This window comes from Microtus pennsylvanicus, chromosome 4, assembly GCF_037038515.1.
Source record: "Microtus pennsylvanicus isolate mMicPen1 chromosome 4, mMicPen1.hap1, whole genome shotgun sequence".
Classification (NCBI taxonomy): domain Eukaryota; kingdom Metazoa; phylum Chordata; class Mammalia; order Rodentia; family Cricetidae; genus Microtus; species Microtus pennsylvanicus.
Window position 1 is genome coordinate 48,068,654 of NC_134582.1, and position 22,635 is coordinate 48,091,288.

The 22,635-nt window shown below is 40.5% G+C and overlaps 2 protein-coding genes across 4 annotated transcripts in view; one reads left to right on the plus strand and one right to left on the minus strand.

Annotated features, from left to right (window-relative positions):
• Kif20a (kinesin family member 20A) overlaps positions 1-22,635 on the minus strand; it is a 464,558-nt gene that overhangs the window by 168,014 nt on the left and 273,909 nt on the right. The window lies entirely within an intron of this gene.
• Fam13b (family with sequence similarity 13 member B) overlaps positions 1-22,635 on the plus strand; it is a 58,712-nt gene that overhangs the window by 16,699 nt on the left and 19,378 nt on the right. For all 3 annotated transcript variants that reach the window (XM_075969021.1, XM_075969022.1, XM_075969023.1), the window contains 6 exons: positions 2,886-3,046; positions 3,588-3,720; positions 10,985-11,049; positions 13,235-13,283; positions 14,071-14,215; positions 19,762-19,972. In XM_075969021.1, coding sequence (XP_075825136.1) covers positions 2,886-3,046; positions 3,588-3,720; positions 10,985-11,049; positions 13,235-13,283; positions 14,071-14,215; positions 19,762-19,972 — 764 coding nt within the window. The remainder of the gene's footprint in view (positions 1-2,885; positions 3,047-3,587; positions 3,721-10,984; positions 11,050-13,234; positions 13,284-14,070; positions 14,216-19,761; positions 19,973-22,635) is intronic.

Genomic DNA, 22,635 nt, shown 5'->3' on the forward strand with positions numbered 1-22,635 from the left:
GATGGGAGTGATACATGTTCAAATAGGAACAAAATTGTGGAGGTCAGAGGACAGCTTGGGGAAGTTGGTTTTTTCTTTCAGCTACATAGGTTCTAGGGAACAAACTTGAGGACGTCCACTCAAGCTTGATGGCAAGCGCTTTATCGGCTGACACTGTCTGTCCAGCTCACTGCCCCCTCTGAATCTTTTTTTTTTGTAGCTGTTTTATTGGTAGATGAGGCATTACATTTGTAAGTACAAATTAAATGGAATCTGTCATACATATTTACAAATTGAAGTCATTGACTTTTTAAAGAAAATTTTTTGAGATTCCCTAGGTTGAACCTCTAGCCTTGGGTGTGCTAGAGAAGCAGCCTGTCCCTGAGTTGCAGTTTCCAGCCACTGACTGTTTTCATCTGACAGATGATAGTGGTTAGTGTTGAAGAGCTCCCACTTGGGCTTGTGTAGTCTAGTTTAGGTAACCATGTTGGTAAGACTTTATGGGTGTAGTCATTTCCCGGAGACACAGCCTCGCAGCACTTCCTGTCCCTCTGGCTTTCACAGTCCCCATATCCACTTCCCCGATGATCTCTAGCTGTAGGTGCAGCTGTGGTGTAAGTGCGGCTAGGGCTAGTACCACATAATACCTTGTTCTCTGTGCTTTGATCCGTTTTCTGTAATGGTCTCTGGCTAGTTTGATGAGACTCTGGCCCAAGATCTGCTGCTCAGTATTTTAATGATTAGTATTAACTTATAAAAGTTTTTAGGTTATTGGTAATTTCTTTTTTCTTTCTTTTTTTTTTTTGGTTTTTCGAGACAGGATTTCTCTGTGGTTTTGGAGCCTGTCCTGGAACTAGCTCTTGTAGACCAGGCTGGTCTCGACCTCACAGAGATCCGCCTGCCTCTGCCTCCCGAGTGCTGGGATTAAAGGCCTGCGCCACCACCGCCCGGCGATAATTTCTTTTTTGATGTAATTTATTTTTGAGACAGGGTCTTGCTGAGTAGCTCAGGTTGGTCTGGAAGTCACTGTGGAGCCCAGATAGACTTGAACTTACAGGTTTGTGCCACCACATCCAACTGCTACTTTTGGACAACCTTAAAATAGGTTTCACTTAACAACAGTGTTTTTGGCTGGGCAGTGGTGGTGCACACCTTTAATCCCAGCTCTCGGGGGCAAAGACAGGTAGATTTCTGTGAGTTTGAGGCCAGCCTGGTCTACAGAGCAAGTTCCAGGGCAGCCAAGGCTACACAGAGAAACCCTGTTTTGGGAAAAAAAAATATTTTATCGACTTTCCCTTTGTATCTTAGTTGTTCGTTTTTGTTAGTGATTACTTAATATAAAGTTGGTTTCATGATGGAGACATTTATAAATCCTACTAAAAAATAAAATTACAATTTTGTGCTTAATAATTAAAATGTAAGTCCTTTGTTTCAGGATTTGCCCTTGCAAATGCTAGGCTAGTGTTCTATCACAGAGGTACATCACTGGCTAGGGTCCCGTGTTTTTTTTTTTTTTTTAAAGATTTATTTATTATGTATACAACATTCTGCCTTGATGTATGCCCGCACGCCAGAGGAAGGCGCCAGATCTCAGTACAGATGGTTGTGAGCCACCATGTGGTTGCTGGGAATTGAACTCAGGACCTTTGGAAGAGCAGTCAGTGCTCTTAACCTCTGAGCCATCTCTCCAGCCCTAGGGTCCCGTTTTGTCATGAAAAATGTGATCAGAAGTTAGCAATTATGAAACATAGCTAACACATAAAGAAAGCATCTTGCCCCTGTTTCCCCCTTGATAGGGTCTGTGTGTCTTTGCTTGCCTAGAGCTCACTCTGTAGACCAGGCTAACTTGTAACTTACTGTGTAGACCAGGCTGTCCTGGAACTAAGGAGATCTGCCTGCCTCTGTCTTCTGAATACTAAAGACAAGTGTGCCAGCCCAGCCACAAGCAACATTTTAGAATATCCCCCACTCTCATTTATCCTGAGCTGGCCTCTCGGTTTGCCAGGATGATCTTGACCTTTAATAATTGTGCCTCTGGGGGCTGGAGAGATGGCTCAGCGGTTAAGAGCATTGCCTGCTCTTCCAAAGGTCCTGAGTTCAATTCCCAGCAACCACATGATGGCTCACAACCATCTGTAATGAGGTCTGGCGCCCTCTTCTGGCCTGCAGGCATACACATAGACAGAATATTGTATACATAATAAATAAATATTTAAAAAAAATTGTGCCTCTGTCTCTCATTTACTGAATTTACATATGTATTTCATGAAACGCAGGATATTTGTGCCTTCTTTTTTATACCTAATATTAAAATGAATTAATATCCTTAGAAAGTGTAGAAAGGAACTGGAAGTCTTTCGTGTTAGATTTGTAAGATTAATTAGAAAATTACTAGATATATAAAAGTGGTTAGAAAATGAAGCTTTAAAAAATTCATTTTGAGACAGATCTTCTTTGTAGTTCTGGCCAGTGGAGCTTGTAGAGATCCTCCCGACATCTCCCTGGTACTGGAATTGCAGGCGTGTACTGCTGGGCCCAGTGAAAACATTCTTACTGTTAAGTGCAGGCTTTTTCATAGGTTATAACATTCATATTTATCATGCATCGAAATGCTGTTTGACATAAGCAAAATTAAATAGTTGCATTGTTCTTGTTTATACACTTGTTTACTTTTTATTGTTATTTAGTTTTGTAGTGCTAGGGAGTGAAACTGGGATCTTGTGCATGTTAGGTATATGTTTTCCCGTTCTACAATTTTATTTCGATATAAAAAAGTTGACACTTTAGAGAAGAAATTCGTATTAGGAAATGAAATTTAAAATGAGTTCCTTGCATTTACAGTATTTTTTAGAGTAAGACTTTTAAAAGCTTTATTAAATTTAATCCTGAAGTTCCTTTTTATGTAGGTTAATGGGCTTTCTGAGGAAGAAGAGGAAGATGAAAAGCTGGAACATATAGAAGAACTTCCAGAGGAAGGTGTAGAAAAGGCAGCTGACATGCCAGAGGGGTTGCAGCTGAGGATGCCTGAGAACACCCTGGAACCAGACAGTGTTACGGCGTCGGCAAGGTAAAGACCTCAGATGAGCATCTTTAGCTTCTGAGTGTTTCATTCTCACCGTAGACTCAGGCACCAAACACCAAAGCACTGCTTTGTGAGGCTGAGCTTGGCATAGCGGGGGATACAATTAGTGTTGGAGAATTAGCTAGCAAGCGTGTTCCCCTGCAATCCCAGCATTTAAGAGGCAGGACCAGGAGGCCAGACCGTGCAGGTTGTATATAGTAAGACCCTTTCTCAGGAAAAAAAAAAGAGCAAAAAGAAAACTAAAAGCCATTAAGGGATTTTCATTTACCAGTGTTCCACGTTTCTCAGAAGTAAAGCCTCATGTATATTTTCCTTAGAGTTTGTTTTTATGCTAGCTAGTTAGTTGGGTTTGGTTAAAGTTTTAGAACTTTGAAATAGAGTTTCTAGAGATGGCAGTACTGTGATTGAATTGACCAATTTAGTTACTTTACTGCAGGATTACAGACTTGTGCCACCACAGCCAACATAGGTCATGATGGTTATCTGATTGTTTCAAAGGCCTGATCCTTTTTAAAAATCTTATTAGGGTTGATGCTGCTGCTCATACTGCTAATTCCAGTGATGGTAACATAAAGTGTTCAAAGCCTGTGGCTGTTACTGCCGCAGATAATGAAGTCATGCAGCAAGATTTTATATTTGAGGATCAGAAAAATAATCAGGTAAGAAATGCTAGAAGCATCATTCTGACTGTCCCATGTGTTTCTTTCATAACAAAAGTTAGTTATTAATTCTGTTGACATACTTGTCTGTGTTGTAAATGCCTAAGAACATAAATTCTCTGTAGAATTTAGGAGTCATGTTAGAGAAAAGTGTAAAGCATCTTATTTTTATTATTTTAATCTTTTGTGTAACTTTCTAAAGCAGTCAGCTCAGAGTAATGTCTGAGAGGCCTGTGTTGTGTGCACGTTCAGAGTGCTAAAGATCTGCAATTGCAGAAAACTGTGAACACTTGAATTCGGTGCTGCTGCATAAGCCACTGCATAATTTTCTTTAAAAAAATAATTTAGTGCAAACCTAGGAGCTGGGTCTGTATGTCAGCAGTATAGAATCTGCCTGCATTGTGAGAGTTTCTGCATTTGGTACCTAGGTCTGAAAAAGAAAAGTATAAAAAAAAAAAGACTTTGGGCTGGAGAGATGGCTCAGAGGTTGGGAGCATTGCCTGCTCTTCCAAAGGTCCTGAGTTCAATTCCCAGCAACCACATGGTGACTCAAAACCATCTGTAATGGGGTCTGGTGCCCTTTTCTGGCCTGCAGACATACACACAGAGAGAACATTGTATACTTAATAAATAAATATTTAAAAAAAAAAGAAAAATATAAAAGCAGCATCTGAACTATACTTTTTCAAAGACATATCTTAACACATTTATTTAGTCTTTTTGAAACATGGTCTCACTGTATAGCTCTGGCTGGCCTGTAACTCACTATCTAAACCAGGTTGGCACTCAGAGAAATCTGCCTCTGCTTCTTGAGTGCTGGGATTAAAGGTGTATACCTCCGTGCCTGGCATTTTTCACACTTTTAAATAAATGAGTACATAAGGTTGTTTTCTTCAGTATGTTACCATTGTAAATCATATAGAAAAGTAGGTGTAGAAGCAGCTTAGAGTTGTCGCACTTACCCATCTTTTCCGTCTTTCCTTTTAATGTCGTCCCTAAACTTAAATCCTTTTGCTTCTTGAGTATGTGCTGTCATGCTTTGATACTTTTTCTTTTGTATGTAGAAATGGGTCGCAGTCACAAAACAATCCGTTTGATTAGTGCTCTGATTACAAGCAGGAACTACCACATTTTTTCCCTGAAGATTTAAGTTTTAATTTAATTTAAGTTTTAATTATGTGTATGTTTGTGGGTTGAGATGTTTATTGCCCATAGAAGCCAGGTATTAGATCTTCTTGGAGCTAAAGTTACAGACATTTGTGAGCTGCCTGATGTGGGTGTTGGGGATTGAACTCAGGCCTTGTGGAAGAGCAGTAGGGAGTTCTTAACCACTGAGCAATTTTTCCAGCCCCTATTTTTACTTTTTACTAGCTTTATGACTTTGGTTAAGTTACAGAGCTTCTGAGCTGCTTTTTACTTCCCTATAGGAAATGATAAGGTAATATCTAGTACAAGATTAAGATATGGAGAAGTAAATAAAGGTGTTGTGAAATTTCTTACGTTCATGAACTTCTGTATTAGACAGATCTGTTTTTCTTATTCTGTTCCTGGTTCTCTGGTGGTTCCCTTATCCTTCTGAAGTTTTTATCTTATATTCCCCTAAATATAAGAAATATCCCTGACCTACAAGGTAACCAAAGACCACCCACACCCCCTTTTGTATTGGGAATGTGGACTTGTGTTCTCTGGACTGCTTCCTCTTGAATGTGGGTGAAGTATTTTTAGGGTCCCAGAGAGAAAATCTGAGATAACGGCCAAGTCCTGGGAAGATCAGTTATAACCTTTGTTAATAGATATCACCTGTCAAGTTTCAGGAGCTAGCGCCCCTGATCAAACCAGATCCAAATCAACCTGGAACTGTAGTGGCATTTCAATTGTATTTTAATAAATAAAGCTTGCCTGGGATCGGAGAAGTATAATAGCCACACTGGCCAGCCTTACAGACCAGGAAGGGCTGACATACACCTTTAATCCCAGTAGTCACACTAGTTGCCATAGAAATCAGGTGGTGTGTGCCTTTAATCCCAGTGGTGCACACCTTTAATCCTAGAACTAGAGGGAATTATGAGTCGGGAGGAGACAGCTTTCAGACACAGTCTCATTCTGAGATTCCTGGAGGCAGGATCACCATTTTGTTTTTTTTTTCCATCCATCCATCTATCTATCTATCTATCTATCTATCTATCTATCTATCTATCTATCTATCTATCTATTATGCATACAGTATTCTGTCTGTGTGCATGTCTGCAGGCCAGAAGAGGGCACCAGACCCCATTACAGATGGTTGTGAGCCACCATGTGGTTGCTGGGAATTGAACTCAGGACCTTTGGAAGAACAGGCAATGCTCTTAACCACTGAGCCATCTCTCCAGCCCCAGGATCACCATTTTGGACTGAGGTTGAGATAAGAGCCAGTCTGACTGTTTTACTTTTTAGATCTTCAGGTTGAACCTCAATTTCTCCCTGAGTTTTTATTAATCGTGTTTCATGGAACAAACGCACAACCTATTGTTTCCTGTGGAAACAAGCAAAATCTCTTCTCCAAAGCATTTTTGATTTCCATTTGACAAATACACTTTTGACTTTTTTAAAAGTTAGGCATTCGTAAAATATCTAGGCTGGTTTATTTTCACAGCAATCAAAAAATTCAAAGTGAACACAATACTATACAGGGTCCAGACTCCCTGTGTTTCCCATCTTTACGTGGCTTTTTTCTTTTACATTACTTTTACTCTTTCTTTAAAGACTTTATTATTTTTAATCTATGATGACCTATACCCATTTTCTTTCTTAAGCCTACGCCCATTGTAAAACATATTGGAACCTGTTAAGAGGTTTTTTTTCTGTCTGACCTCTTTTACTGCATCTCTCTCTCTTTTTTTTTTAAAGATTTATTTATTTATTATGTATTCAGTGTTCAGCCTGCATGCATCCCTGCAGGCCAGAAGAGGGCACCAAATCTCATTACAGATGGTTGTGAGCACATGTAGTTGCTGGGAATTGAACTCAGGACCTTTGGAAGAGCAGGAAAGCTCTTAACCTCTGAGCCATCTCTCCAGCCCTACTGCATCTCCTTTAGCCTTTTTTGATCACAGGAACAAACTTCAGACTGTTAAGCTACACCTGGAACCTCAGCATGCTCTTGCAGCTGGCTCTGCCCACTTCTCAGATTGGGTTGTGAAAGCCAAGCCCAAAGCTTGTGCCCTGGTAGGAGTTGTGGAAAACACAAGCAGTTTTTGCTTAGCTTGCAGTTTCTAGTTTCTATTTAGCACTGCCTGCTAAACAGCAGCAGCTCCTCTTAAAGGAGCAGCGTCTTTATTTTTTATTTTTTATTTTCAGCTTTCTGAGGTCCTACATGGAAATTCAGGCCCATGTTGGAATGCCAAAGTGTTGTGTGATGTTTACTCTTTGCTTTTCTGGGGGGGCCTGCTACTCAGCTTCCAAATAAATCACACACTGAGAGTTATTTTTAGTTATGAGTGCCTGATCTTAGCTTGGCTTGCTTCTAGCCAGCTTGTCCTACCTTAAATTATCCTGTCTACCTTTTGCCTCTGAGCTTTTGTTTTTCTCTATTTCTGTATATCTTACTTTACTTCCCTCCCCATGGCTTGCTGGTGTTCTCATCTCCTCTCAGTGCTCCCTCCTCTTCTGGATTTCTCCTATTTATACTCTGTCTGCCCCGCCTATCCTTCATCTTGCCTTTCTGTTGGGCCACTCAGCTTTTTATTAGACCAATCACGTGTTTTAGGCAAGCAAAGAATCACAGCTTCACAGAGTTAAACAAATGCAGCGTAAACAAAAGCAACACACCTTAAAATAATATCCCATAATGTAAGCTGCCCTGTGTGTGCTGGGAATTGAGCCCTAGCCCATTGAAAGAGTATCCGGTGCTCTTAACCACTGAGCCATCTCTCCAGCACCAGGATAAAACATTTTAGACTGCTTCCCCATTCCCCATGTTCAAGGAAGAAGCTTTATAGTTTAGCTACATCTCTGTATATCTGCTTCCCTTTATAATAAAATGGCCAGGAGTTGTTTTATTCCTCACTCTTTCCCTTCTTAAAAATATTTTTGGGACAGAGTTTCTCTGTGTAGCCCTTGCTGACCTGGAACTCACTCTGTAGACCAAACTGGCCTTGAACCCAGAAATCCTCCTGCTTCTGCCTCCCATTCTTTCTTAACTCATTCCTGCAATCTAGCACTCTTGAAACAGGAGCCTCTTCATTTGAAGGCTAGTGTAGGTTAGGCCTTGTCTCAAAGAAAGAAAGGAATTTTTTTTTTTAAAAAAATATGGCTATAGGACATATGGATATTATTACTTCTGTTAATCTTTGGATTGTCTCTGTTATTTCAAGGTAAGTGAAAGTATAGATTAAGATTTGGTGGTGGGATAGTTTGCTTAACTGTGTGCTCTGACTATCCTGGAACTCACTCTGCAGACCAGGCTGGTCTCAAACTCACAGAGGTCTGCCTGCCTCTGCTTCCCGAGTGCTGGGATAAAGACATATGCCACTATGCCCAGCAAAGTTTAGTTTTTAAATTCTGTCTTAAAAACTAAGGCATATAAAATACTGATTTCTTTTCATGTGCCTAGTGGTGGGGAAGCAGAGAGCTAGCTGGATTGAGAGATAGGTGTGAGGCCAGACTAAGGTGGAAGGAACAGGATCTTGTTTTGTGTGGGCACTCCAGTGGGATGTGCAGTGGTAGCAAAAGGAAGGACTGGGCTACTACAGGATGCATGCCTGGTTAGGGGTGGGGATGGGGTCAGGAACTTCAGGGAAAGGGGGACAGTTCATCTTCTTCTCTCATCCCTGATGTATGCTATGGAACGGGGCTTCTGAGGCTTGCAGCTGTTTCTCTTCTATCTTAGATTTGGATTTATTTTCCCACCCTGCTGAGACCTGCCTGTGAGTTTACACTTCTTATCAGCTCTAGGTCTTGGCTTGTCCTGATTCTTCAGGCTTTGAACTAATACATGAGCCTATGACCTAGAAACTTTTGAGAATGTATATCTACTTTCATGATAACACTTGATTTTTAGATCATTGGTTTTCACACTGAGTTTATTTATCTCTTAAAACTTGTTGAAACATCTTAGAGATAATTTTTTAAATATGAGTATATCAATATTTATTATACTAGTAAAAATTGACTAGTTTTAAAATAATTTATTAAGAATAAATTTATTCATAATATTTTCATTTTATTTTTGTTTTATGTGTATGGGTGTTTATGTGTATGCTGTCTGCCTGCGTGTATGTATGTATATGCATGACGTGTATGTAGTGCTCTTGGAGGCCAGAAGAGGGCAACAAATACCCTGGAACTCAAGTTAGAGTTGTGAAGTACCGTATGGGTGCTGGAAATTGAACCCCATTTTTTCTTTTCTATTTTCTCTCTCTCTCTCTCTCTCTCTCTGTCTCTCTCTCTCTCTCTCTCTCTCCTTCCTTCCTTCCTTCCTTCCTTCCTTCCTTCCTTCCTTCCTTCCTTCTTTCCTTCCTTCTTTCCTTCTTTCTTTTTTTTTGCAGTAGCAGCAAGAGCTAACCACTGAGGCACCTCTCCAGCCCCCAACCCCCCCATAATATTAATAAGGTTGTTTTCCCCTCCCTCACTTCTTCTTTGAAGTAAGATCTCAGTATGTTGCCCAATTTACCTTGAATTCATGTTCAGCTTGGGCTTGGTATAGTCCCCTGGATAGTTAGGACTATGGGTTCCATTATGTTTGCATCCATGCATCCAGCCAAGTGTGTGGGTGCACATGTGTGCAAATGTACGCGGAGGCCAAAGGTTGGCATCATGATTCCTCATTATTCTCTGTCTTATTTTTTGAGACAGTCTTTTGCTGAGCCTGAGGCTTGCCGCTTGGTAGATTTGCTGGCTGATTAGCCCCGCGGATCCTCTTGTCTCAGCCTTCCCATTGCTGGGCTTATAGATGTGCACTGCTGGGCCTGGCCTTTTTACGCTTGCAGAGAAGCACTCTGTTAGCTAACCTGTTCCCCCAGACCCCACTTTTTTAAAAAATAACTTCTCATTAAATGTTTTAATTTGGGAGGTTGCATTGTTTTATGTTTATAAATATAATTAATGCCTGCCTAGAGGATTTTCATATTTGCTTTTATATTCAGTATGCTGCTGTAGAGTGGATTGGATTAGAGAGTAGGAAACAGTTCAGCCTCATGGAGATTTAGTTTTTTCACACAGTCAGGCACTTTTCATGCCAAACAAAATGGATTCTTGAGAATCTAAGAAGGTTGCCAAGATGGTCAGTGGATAAAAGTACTTGCCACACAAGCCTGTCGATTTCAGTCCACATAACCCACAGTGGAGGGAGAAACACAGTTCCTAAAATCTGTCCTCTGATCTTTACATATGTGCTGTCATGTGTGTGCCATACAAACACACACTAATACGAATTTAAAAATTAAGAATTTAAGAAGAGTCTAGAATTGAAGTTTTTGTTGATTTTGCAGATTATCTAGAATATGAAAATGTTTATGCATGTTGTAATGTTGAAAGGAGTTGTATTATACTTTGGAGACTTGGTCCTTCATGTAGCTTAGGCTGGTCTATAGAGCAGGAGGAGCTCAGATTTTGAGTCTTCCTGCCTCTAATTCTTGAGTGTTGAGATTATAGGCATGTGCCCCCACACCTAGTTCTCTTGGATCATTTTTAATTTGTAAATTCATTGAAAAGTAGATTCTTCTGTGCTTCTGAGGCTCAAGTGCCCCCCACCCCCTGCCTCCAGTATGGAAAGAAGTTGGTATTTCAAATGTACCCAAGCCAGAGCCCTTGCTCTGCTAGGCAAGTGCTCTACCACTGAACCAGCACCATAATTTTTGGAGGAGAGAATTCTAAGGAAAGAAGATCCTAGTGATTATTGCTTACAAGGAGACAGAAAAACAAGGTCCCTGCAAGTACTTAATATATTTCAGATTTTGGGTCGAGTGATGGTGGGGCACACCTTTAATCCCAGTGCTCGGGAGGCAGGGGGATCTCTGAGTTTGAAGCCAGCCTGGTGTACAGAGTGAGTTCCAGGACAGGCACCAAAGCTATAGAGAAACCCTGTCTTGAAAAATAAAAAATAAACAAACAAAGAAAAAGGGGAGAAAAAAGTTCAGGTTTGAGGGAGGTTAAGTTTTGTGTACAGAAACTGCCAGTTCCTAAGACTGTTACAGTAGTGGAGAAGGGATGGTTGTTAATTTGTCATCTGACGTCTCTTTACTGTGACTGTGGGAGCTGGTAGACAGCCATGTTCTTCTGTTAGTCTGCAGGTGTACTGTTAGAGCCTTGTAGTGACCACGGAGACAGTGAAGATGGCCGTCACGAGAGGTAAGCCTTTATTGTTGCTGATAAATCGTTTTGAGAATTGGAAAAACCTTTTCACAGGTTTTTGGTTGAGAACTTTGGGTGAATATATCCATGATAGCACACAGTTTGGGTAATCTTAGAAAGAAAATCAGGCTTTTTACTTTAGTGGTAGATTATAGTATATTAAGAGGCACAAGTAGACTTTCCCAGCTGCAGACCACCATCAATTACGAACATGCATTATTCAGAGAGAACACAACCTTCTTAGAGACGACAAAAACTGTGATTTATAAAAAAATTAGAATTTATCAATATTGTAAATGGACATGTCCGTGAGTTAACTGATAGTTTGGGAACTGTGGCCAGCCAACCAAAAATCTATAGAGTACTTGCTTCAGTGAATAAGTGTGGGATAGTTTCTTTGTCCCTGTTACTGTGTCCAAGAATAACCTTGCCCATTTGGTGCTTGTTCACCCCATCCCTATAAGATGTCTGAGATAATGAGAAGCATCAGATGCAGAGTCCCTTTGAGGAAGAACAGAGTCTCAGTCAGTGGACAGAAGGCTTTTCCAGTCACTTGGCTCTTGCTGCCCTTTGCAGCCTTCTGTCCCAAGCTGCCAAGAAGTAGATCCTTCCATTCTTAGCGGAGCTGATTTGATGTTCTGAAAATGACAGGAATGAGCGTTCTGATAGAACATTACTGATTTACTGATAGCCTATTTGTCAGGTAAAGTTTTGTTAATGATGTTGTATCTTAATTGTGAGTAGGAACCTGCTGTTGGTGGGTAAGTAAATTCTTTGGAGCCATGTCTCTGGAGTGTCCTCATACTCTGAAGGTCCACAGATTTCCTGCTTACGGAGCTCCTTGTGCTTCCTTTCAGGAGGCAGGACTGATCCTCTTCCAGCCCAGGGAATTTTGGAGCTATGGGCTGAAGATATAAGATTAACAGGCATCCCCAGAGTGATGACATCGGGATATGGTAGAACAATAAGTATCCATTTAGTGAGGACCCAGTCTTTTTGGAAAGCTCTTCAACTCATGTCTAGGTTAGCGAACTTGTAGATCTAGAGTACTTTGGTTAGGTGGATTACATTTTACATGGTTAATACTTATGCTTTTCAGATGTAGATAATTAGGTCTTTCAGAGTGAGTCTTTGAGAGTGAATCTATCTTATCCTACAATTTGCTCCAACCCTAAATAAAAGAAAGCCTTGAAGCAATGATGGTGCACACCTTTAATCCCAGCACTTGAGAAACAGGCAGGCGGATCTCTGAGTTTGAGCCAGCCTGGTCAACAGAGTGAGTTCCAGGTCAGCCAGGGCTACACAGTGAAACCCTGTCTTGATCCCTCCCCCCCCCCAAAAAAAAGCTTGTCAGAGAATTAAGTTTATTTCTCAGGCCACCAAAGATAAGATACTTATATAAGGAATTAGCTTCTTGTGTTTAAATCAAGGCTTGTCTTTCAAGTGCTCACCACCTATTATGACCACTTAAAAGTAGCACTTAGGTATATTTATAACAAATTGGCACAGATCTCTTTGAGGAACATTTCCCACTGTGGATGTATTGATAGCTTACCCTATTAATAACAGATGCTTTGTTGACTGACCAAAGAGGGTAGGAATCATTTGTGACAGCTTACAATATGGTTCTTACACAGGGTTTTATTTTTCTGGAGAAGTAAAAGGTGAATGAAGTTTTTCTTTCTTTTCTTTTCTTTTCTTTTTTTTTTTAATGTTATGTGTTAGGTTTTGTGGTGAGGGTTTAAGAAGCAGTAACTTCCTGTGATAGCCTTCAAGGACAGATCCATGGAGAGAATAAACCTGTTGGTCAGAATTTTTAATATTTTTTAAATATTTTATGGATTCTTTTTCCAATGTGTATCACTTCTCACTGGCTTCTGTATTGCGGTTTTTAATTTTCCTTTCATAGAGATTTTTCTTTTGGGGGTGGTCTTTTGTGGGGAGGGAGTGGTGAAGAATATCATTTAATTTTTCCAAACCTGAAGTGAGTCTGTGGATCTTTTCAGTATTGTGTGATTTTCAGATATAGGGCTCCAAAGAATGGGCATATGCCCCGTTGTCACTTTCCTCTTCAATTTTAAATGCTAACTATATTGGGGAAGAGAAGAGTTTAGGTAAGAGGTAATAATAGCAGTTACCTTTTTTAGTCTTCAGATGCTAATAACTATACTTGTGTTTTTAGGAAGGAATATTTGTTATGTGACAGTGATAAATTACCACACTTGATTCTGGTAAGAACTATCTTTATATTATAGTTCTTAAAAATGTTGCTTAGATTCATGTATCAGTTATGTCTAGCCCCTAATTCTTGCATTGGATAAGTTAAAAGAGTCATGTGTGTTTTAATTAAGCAGCAATTAATATGGCTACAAGATTGTGGGTTATGAAAGTACTTTACTAAATTTGAAATCGAAACTTGGTTTCCTAGTAAGACATTATAAAATGCAAATTTATGTTTGAATGTAGTTTGCTTGTACCTGGAGAGATGGCTGCTCTGGCTGCTGTGCTCTTCTAGAGGTCCTGAATTCAATTCCCGGAAACCACATGGTTGCTTGCAGCCATCTCTAATGGAATCTGATGCTGTCTTCTGGTGTGCAGGCATATAAGCCAACAAAGCACTCATAGACATAAAATTTATACAAACCTTAAAAAAAGAAACAAAACACTGACTCCTCTTCCAGAGGACCTGGCTTTGATTCTCAGCACCCACACTTGGTGACTCATCTGTTAGTCCAGTCTTGGGGGATCTGATGCCATCTTCTGGCCTCCTTTGGCACTAGGCACACACATGGTGTGCATAACATAAGTGCAAGCAAGCATCTACACACACACACACACACACACACACACACACACACACACACACACACACACACGTGCGCGCAGAAACGGACAGTTAGCCTTGCTGGCACAATAAAGAAATGAAAAATACATAGGGATATTTTTGTGCTGATTGTGTCTGAGCCAGTTATGAAAAGCGTCATGGTTTTGAAATGCATTCTTTATTTTAAAATGCAGGATTCTAGTTGCAAGATCCATGATTTGAATGCCAACACGGAATCAGTAACAGACGGTCAGAGTGGTGGTGTTCAAGGAGAAGCAGCATGTGTACAGGTCGCTCATTTAGATCTGAAGAATGTTTCTGATGGTGATAAGTGGGAAGGTAATTCTACATAAACATTTTAATTCCCTCATACCTTTATTTGTAGTTGAAGTAACCCGAAGCAGTGATGAGATACCTGCCCAGGTCTGGACAGTGTTTGTCATCCTGCTCTGTTCTCTTGAAAACAAATGAAGTTTGTTGTTTTTGCTTTTTGGGGTTTTGTTTTGTTTCCTCAAGCATAATAGAAGGGCAGTTCTTTCATGAGTAGAATGTAACTATATGATTCGCTTTGAGAAAGAGTGCTACCGCTGGAATGGTGCATGCCTATAATCCCAGCATCTGGGGAATCAGCCTGGGCTGTATCATGAGACCATCTCTGAGCCACTTCCCGAGGTACCTCCTTTAAAGAAAAATCAAAATTGATTAAAAATAAAAATCACCCTAGAATAGATTTGGTTAATTATTAAATCAGATACCATTTCTTGGTCTGTGAAGGTTCAGTGTATTAGTTTTGATGATTCTACCAGTTTAAACAGGGTGTTTTGCTACCTTTTCTTATAATCATCAGCAATATGTTTTTGTTTTTCTAATTCTTCAAGGGTACTTCCAAGCAAAGATTGTAGATTACAAAAGTATTTGGGGGAGACCATAAATAGTTTGCACAAAGGAATGAAGTTTAAATTTAACAAGCAACATGGGCATATTGTTTTGGGCATATGTTTGTTTGTTTTTTGTTTTTGTTTTTCGAGACAGGGTTTCTCTGTAGCTTTTCTTTGGAGCCTGTCCTGGAACTAGCTCTTGTAGACCAGGCTGGCCTTGAACTCACAGAGATCCACCTGCCTCTGTCTCCCAAGTGCTGGGATTAAAGGCTTGCGCCACAACTGCCCAGCGGACATAATCATATTTTAAATTTAGAAAATGTCCACTGAATTTTTGCTAAAGGTTTTTACATTAAGAAAAATGATAAGTTGTAAACAAATATTGGGCTTAATTTAAGTGAATTATTTACACACTAAAGTTTTTTCTTGGGAAAAATACCAGACTCTACAGTTTACTTTGAAGTTGGTAAAAAGAAGCTGGCTAATGACAGGCATGGATAATGCACAGGAGTGTGGCAGGTGTCAGGCAGATCTGTTGGGCGTGCCTTTACCCTTGCTGTATTTTATCCACTTTAAAATACTGGAGAAGGGGGAAAATAAGCAACCAGTTTAGATCCATGAATCTTTATGAGTCATAAATCATCCTAGTAAAGAGAAAGTGAGACAACTCAGGATTCCTAAGCACAGTCTTTGATCATGTGGATAGACTCCTGAGACTGTCTTTTGGCAAGTTACTCGATGACATACAGTAGCAATAACCAAAGGAACTGCGGTGCCAATGTCCTGTGTTCCTCTTGCTGCCTGACCATAGTTTCAATGTAGGTTTTTGTTCTTAGGTTTTTTTTTTTTTGATTTTTTTTGAGACAGGGTTTCTCCGTAGCTTTTCGTTCCTGTCCTGGAACTAGCTCTTGTAGACCAGGCTGGCCTCGAACTCACAGAGATCCGCCTGCCTCTGCCTCCCGAGTGCTGGGATTAAAGGCGTGCGCCACCACCGCCCGGCTGTTCTTAGTTTTTAATCCCAAGTCCAGTCATTTTAAAAAACTGTGCCAATTTTTAGTGTTATCCTCCCCTACCCACCAGTTCTAGGTCTCTGATTGTGAACCTTAACTTAAACTATATCAGGAAGTTAGTTGGTTTCCGTTTGACTTATTCAGAACCTTTAAAGAAGCTCCCTGAGTTAGGAAAAGTTAGCATACTGGTGGTGGTGAAGATCACATGTCCATTACTTCAAAGGATCAATGGCTAAAAGAGCACCTTTAGGAACCATGGTAGGAAAGGAGTCTCTGAACATGAGGGTAGGGTATTGGTGAAACCCTTTTGTCTCTTCTAGTAGGAGATGCAAATAAATAACCACTCATGATCTCCGCCTGGAGGCTCTGGCCTGCCTTAAACATGGAAGAATGAGCATTTTCCATTGGAGAGACTGGTTCTCTAGCTCCAGCTCTCTGGAGGTTCTCAAAGAGAACCTGATACTGGGTATTTCCCTCTGTCAGAATTCAGATATAACTTGTTAGAAGAAAGGAAAAAGCCCTGCTGTTGTTTGCATGGGCTGTTTCATTATCCATCCGATGGGCTGTTTCATTATCCATCCGACTCATCGTCATGATAAATCCATGCAGTTCCCTTTCTCATTTCCAGAAACTCAGTGCCAGTGGATAGATGAGTGACTTCCTAACCTTGGGAGAGAATGGTTATCATTAGTCATGTTGTTCTAACTTTGCCACAACTTTGAATATTGATTTTCTGCAATTAGGTGTTGGAATATTAAAAAAAACAACTTAAATTTTTTTTTTAGCTTTGTGTACTTTGAAATCTATAAACAATTTTGTTTGTTTGCTGTGAGTCTGGTAGAAAAATGGGGATGACTCCACAAACTGGCCCTTCTCTCTATTCCCTAGTAAGTGGGGTTTTGTTTTTCTCACAGGATAGTTAACAGAGCATAGTCAGCAAGCAGGTTGCACATGTCTATCACAACCAGTGTGCATTTGTGGTAGCTGCTCAAAAAGTCTTAATGGTGGACATCATCTTTCCCTCAGTAGGAAGTCTCTTAAGGAGCATAATGCATAACAAAGGGAGATTTTTGTTACTTGCCCCTTTTGGTCCTGGGGACAGAACGAAGAAGCACTCCATCACTTAATGATACCCGCAGCCTTTTATTTACTTATTTTTTTGGGGTGTTGGGGTGGGCTTCAAGACAGGATTTCCCTTATCTTTGGTGCCTTTTCTGGCACATGCTCTGTAGACCAGGCTGGCCTCACACTCCCACAGATTCACCTGCCTCCAGCCTCCCGAGTGCCACTGCCCAGCATCCTAAGCCTTTTAAGAGAGTTGTTTTCTTTCTGTCAGTCTTAGTGAAAGGTTTCAAAGTGTACCTGACTAAGATGGCTTGGTTCTTCATCCTGATTCTGAGATTTAATAACAGCCATTTTTGGGTTTGCCTTACTTGATGAAATATAAATGTATATTTGCTAAAGTTTGGTTAGTAATTTCTTTGCACAATGTTTTTGAGCAGAATGCCTAACTGGTCTTAGGGAAATGTTTTTGGTATCCTTGGCTTTGTGTTATGTGTATGGTTTGTTCTGCCTGTGCTGTGTGTTCACTGTAGTGTTTTTTGCCATTTTTTCCATTTTATTAGCATCATGCCTTATCACTTTCCCCCTCATTGATTTCAAAACAATGCATCTGCAGAGAGATGGGGAGGGTAAGTATGGTTCACCATAGTTTAGTTTAGAGATGGGGAGGGTAAGTATGGTTCACCATAGTTTAGTTTAGAGATGGGGAGGGTAAATATGGTTCACCATAGTTTAGTTTAGAGATGGGGAGGGTAAATATGGTTCACCATAGTTTAGTTTAGAGATGGGGAGGGTAAGTATGGTTCACCATAGTTTAGTTTAGAGATGGGGAGGGTAAATATGGTTCACCATAGTTTAGAGATGGGGAGGGTAAGTATGGTTCACCATAGTTTAGAGATGGGGAGGGTAAATATGGTTCACCATAGTTTAGAGATGGGGAGGGTAAATATGGTTCACCATAGTTTAGAGATGGGGAGGGTAAATATGGTTCACCATAGTTTAGAGATGGGGAGGGTAAATATGGTTCACCATAGTTTAGAGATGGGGAGGGTAAGTATGGTTCACCATAGTTTAGTTTAGAGATGGGGAGGGTAAATATGGTTCACCATAGTTTAGTTTAGAGATGGGGGGGTAAGTATGGTTCACCATAGTTTAGTTTAGAGATGGGGAGGGTAAATATGGTTCACCATAGTTTAGTTTAGAGATGGGGAGGGTAAGTATGGTTCACCATAGTTTAGTTTAGAGATGGGGGGGGGTAAGTATGGTTCACCATAGTTTAGTTTAGAGATGGGGAGGGTAAGTATGGTTCACCATAGTTTAGTTTAGAGATGGGGAGGGTAAGTATGGTTCACCATAGTTTAGTTTAGAGATGGGGGGGGGTAAGTATGGTTCACCATAGTTTAGTTTAGAGATGGGGAGGGTAAGTATGGTTCACCATAGTTTAGTTTAGAGATGGGGAGGGTAAGTATGGTTCACCATAGTTTAGTTTAGAGATGGGGAGGGTAAGTATGGTTCACCATAGTTTAGTTTAGAGATGGGGAGGGTAAATATGGTTCACCATAGTTTAGAGATGGGGAGGGTAAATATGGTTCACCATAGTTTAGTTTTTTTTCCTTTTTGTGGGTCACTTTGTCTGTCTTTTCATTAGCCCTTCTCCTGCTGTCCCCAAATCTTAGGAAAACTTGTGTTAAAAGCTCAGAAAAAAAATGTTTTTGTTAGTTTTTTTTCTTAAAAAGTGGTAATTTCTCAGTGTTCATTATTAGTGCATTTGCTGGGACACAGGTACAAGGGTTGAAATCACTGTACTGCTGAGTTTGTTGTGGGATCACATACTTGTTACCCAACTTTTAGTCACCAAACTGATCTAGGTTTCAAAAGCAAGCTAAGTCATTTTCTAAAAACTGTTAAAGATAATGCTTTAAATGGCTGCTACATAGCATTAAACGACATTGCTGAAGTGGTTGTCTTAATTATTGTCAAAAGGACAACTTAAAATTTTGATATGCTAATTCATTGTTCTATTAGGTTTTGCATTTTACAATAGCAGTATCATCAAGATTTAAAATTTTAGTTCTAAGTCTAATATATAGCTAAGAGGCCCTTCCTCTCCCACACTCCAGGATGTTTAAAGTTAGTGTTGTATTGGGCATCTATTTGTAGATGGTGTATGTGAGCAGAGGCATAAGCTGTATTACCATAGCTTGAGTGGAGAGTATACAGGATGGCGATGATGAAATAAATGTGCTTAAGGAGGACCACTGCTGTTTGATTCTCACTTAAATACTGTTGCGGGATTAAAGTGTGTGTGTGTATCCTGTTTATAGGAACCTCATAACAGAAAGTAATTATCACTGTTTTGATGTCTACTGCTAACATTTTTTCATATTATTTTACATATTGTGAATAGGGTAAGTTGGTTCCTCATTCCAAATATTAGAATTTTTACAGTGTTAACTTCCATTTCTTAGTTCTGTGTAGTGTGGGGAAAACTTTCATATTTTAACATAGCCAGACATACCATCTGATAGTGAGAGAGTTCAAACACCCAGTGAATGTTGAGTGTTCACTGTTTCTAAGACTTGTATTGAAAAAGTGTTTTTCTGTGTAACAGCTTTAGACTATTGAGTTAGGATTATATTGAATAACATCTTTAGAATTAAATTTAAGAAACTTAATAGTGTGTTTTCTTGGTTTGTTACTGGGTTCAAGCTTTAAGGTGAATCTCTTAATGAGAGGCTATCAAGAATGAAGCTTGGATATTTCTAAACCCCAGCAAGCATTATGAATATGCTGTAGTGTCACTTGCATTGATGTTTTCCAGTATATAGATATATATGTGTGTGTATATTAATAAACAAAACATATAAAATGAACCCACTAGATAATGTTGTAGACTCAAGACACTCCTAATTCTGCTCTTGTATTTGTTTCACAGAGCCGTTTCCTGCATTTAAGTCTTGGCAGGAGGACTCAGAGTCTGGAGAAGCTCAGCTGTCTCCACAGGCTGCAAGGATGACTCACCATCCCCTGGGAGAGGACTGCCCTCCAGTGTTATCACATCGTAGTTTAGATTTTGGACAAAGTCAGCGTTTCCTCCATGATCCAGAAACACTGGATTTCTCGTCCAAGGCCCTTTCCTTCACTAGGTACGTGATGTCACGTATTTGCGAGGCAGTTCTTATTCTGTACACAGGTACTGCTAGGCCTGTAGTTTAAAGCTGCTGTCCCTATTCCTGGAGCATGTATTGTAATTCCCTAGTTGTTGCATTTTGAATTTATTGAGGTTTATGTGGTACTTGGGGTTTACTGTTAGACTGTAGGCACTTCTTCATGGTTCAGTCCTCATTCATTCATTTATTCATAATTGGAATGCAAGACTCTGAAGGGGGGAAGCTGACTAGTTCCCATTATTCTAATTGAAACTTAATTTTAATTGGGTTCCTCAACTGTCCTGGAAGTAGGAGGGAGATAGTGGTGTTGGCATCCTCTTGTAGCATCATAGAATGCACCTTATTCCCAGAGGGAGCTGACATGCCACTGAGTGGGCCAGGGTACCTGCTGTCTAGTCAGTCTCTGACCTCCTCTGTACTCTTTCTGTGTGTGTGTGTGTGTGTGTGTGAGAGAGAGAGAGAGAGAGAGAGAGAGAGAGAGAGAGTTCAAAAACAAAACAACAGCATAATCTGAGAAATGTTCAAGCTGTGGCAGAAGCATAAGGAAAATTCACATAAGAGGGAATATTGGTTCATCAGTTCCAAGATAGCAATGTCTGTCTTCCAGATTGAAGCTATAATGCTTTTTCAGTTTATGGAGTTGGAACAGGGTCAAGAGCCAGACTTTGCTAAGAACACAAACACAGCACTTCATGAAATAATAGAGGAAAGAACAACAGGCTTTCTTAGCAGGTGTCCTTGAGTTGCAGCTTGTCGTTCATGTTTGACAAATTAAGTTTGCTATTGAAAATTGAAACTTTGATTACTTTTATTCAGATAAGTTTAAAATATATTATTGTTCCCATGGCTGTGTGTGATGTGCTGGGGATGGGGCTTTCTCGTGCCATAGCGTGCATGTGAAGTAAGGGGACAGCTTTGTAGGCAGTCTGCTCTCCTCCTCCTTACGTGGGTTCCAGGTATCGAACACAGGTCATTAGTCCTGCACAGCAAGCTCCTTTATCTTTTGATCATCTTGCTGTTCTAGGCAACTTTTTTTTAAATTTATTTATTTATTAAAGATTTCTGCCTCCTCCCCGCCACCGCCTCCCATTTCCCTTCCCCTCCCCCAATCAAGTCCCCCTCCCTCATCAGCCCTAAGAGCAATCAGGGTTCTCTGCCCTGTGGGAAGTCCAAGGACCACCCACCTCCTTCCAGGTCTAGTAAGGTGAGCGTCCAAACTGCCTAGGCTCCCACAAAGCCAGTAGGTGCAGTAGGGTCAAAACCCAGTGCCATTGTTCTTGAGTTCTCAGTAGTCCTCATTGTCCGCTATGTTCAGCGAGTCCGGTTTTATCCCAGGCTTTTTCAGACCCAGGCCAGCTGGCCTTGGTGAGTTCCCGATAGAACATCCCCATTGTCTCTGTGTGTGGGTGCACCCCTCACGGCGGTCCTGAGTTCCTTGCTCGTGCTCTCTCTCCTTCTGCTCCTGATTTGGACCTTGGGATTTCAGTCCTGTGCTCCAGTGTGGGTCTCTGTCTCTGTCTCCTTTCATCGCCTGATGAAGGTTAATATCCAGGAGGATGCCTATATGTTTTTCTTTGGGTTCACCTTCTTATTTAGCTTCTCTAGGATCACGAATTATAGGCTCAATGTCCTTTATTTATGGCTAGAAACCAATTATGAGTGAGTACATCCCATGTTCCTCTTTTTGGGTCTGCCTTACCTCACTCAGGATAGTGTTTTCTATTTCCGTACATTTGCATGCAAAATTCAAGAAGTCATTGTTTTTTACTGCTGAGTAGTACTCTAATATGTATATATTCCATACTTTCTTCATCCATTCTTCCATTGAAGGGCATCTAGGTTGTTTCCAGGTTCTGGCTATTACAAACAATGCTGCTATGAACATAGTTGAGCATATACTTTTGTTGTATGATAGGGCATTTTTTGGGTATATTCCCAAGAGTGGTATTGCTGGGTTCAGGGGTAGGTTGATCCTGAATTTCCTGAGAAACCGCCACACTGTTTTCCAAAGTGGTTGCACAAGTTTGCATTCCCACCAGCAATGGATGAGTGTTCCCCTTACTCCACAACCTCTCCAGCAGAGGCTATCATTGGTGTTTCTGATTTTAGCCATTCTGACAGGTGTAAGATGGTATCTTAAAGTTGTCTTGATTTGCATTTCCCTGATCGCTAAGGAAGTTGAGCATGACCTTAAGTGTCTTTTGGCCATTTGAACTTCTTCTGCTGAGAATTCTCTGTTCAGCTCAGTGCCCCATTTTATAATTGAGTTGATTAGCATTTTACAGTCTAGTTTCTTGAGTTCTTTATATATTTTGGAGATCAGACCTTTGTCAGTTGCGGGGTTGGTGAAGATCTTCTCCCAGTCAGTGGGTTGCCTTTTTGTCTTAGTGACAGTGTCCTTTGCTTTACAGAAGCTTCTCAGTTTCAGGAGGTCCCATTTATTCAATGTTGTCCTTAATGTCTGTGCTGCTGGGGTTATACGTAGGAAGTGGTCTCCTGTTAGGCAACTTTTTTGATGGTCAGAAAAGATAGACATTGATGGTGCTCATGAAGATACAGACTATTATACCTCTTCCAGAGAACGCCTCCAGATCAAGGGCGGTGTGCCTCAGGGCTGCTGCTGAGTCTTTAGAGACTGA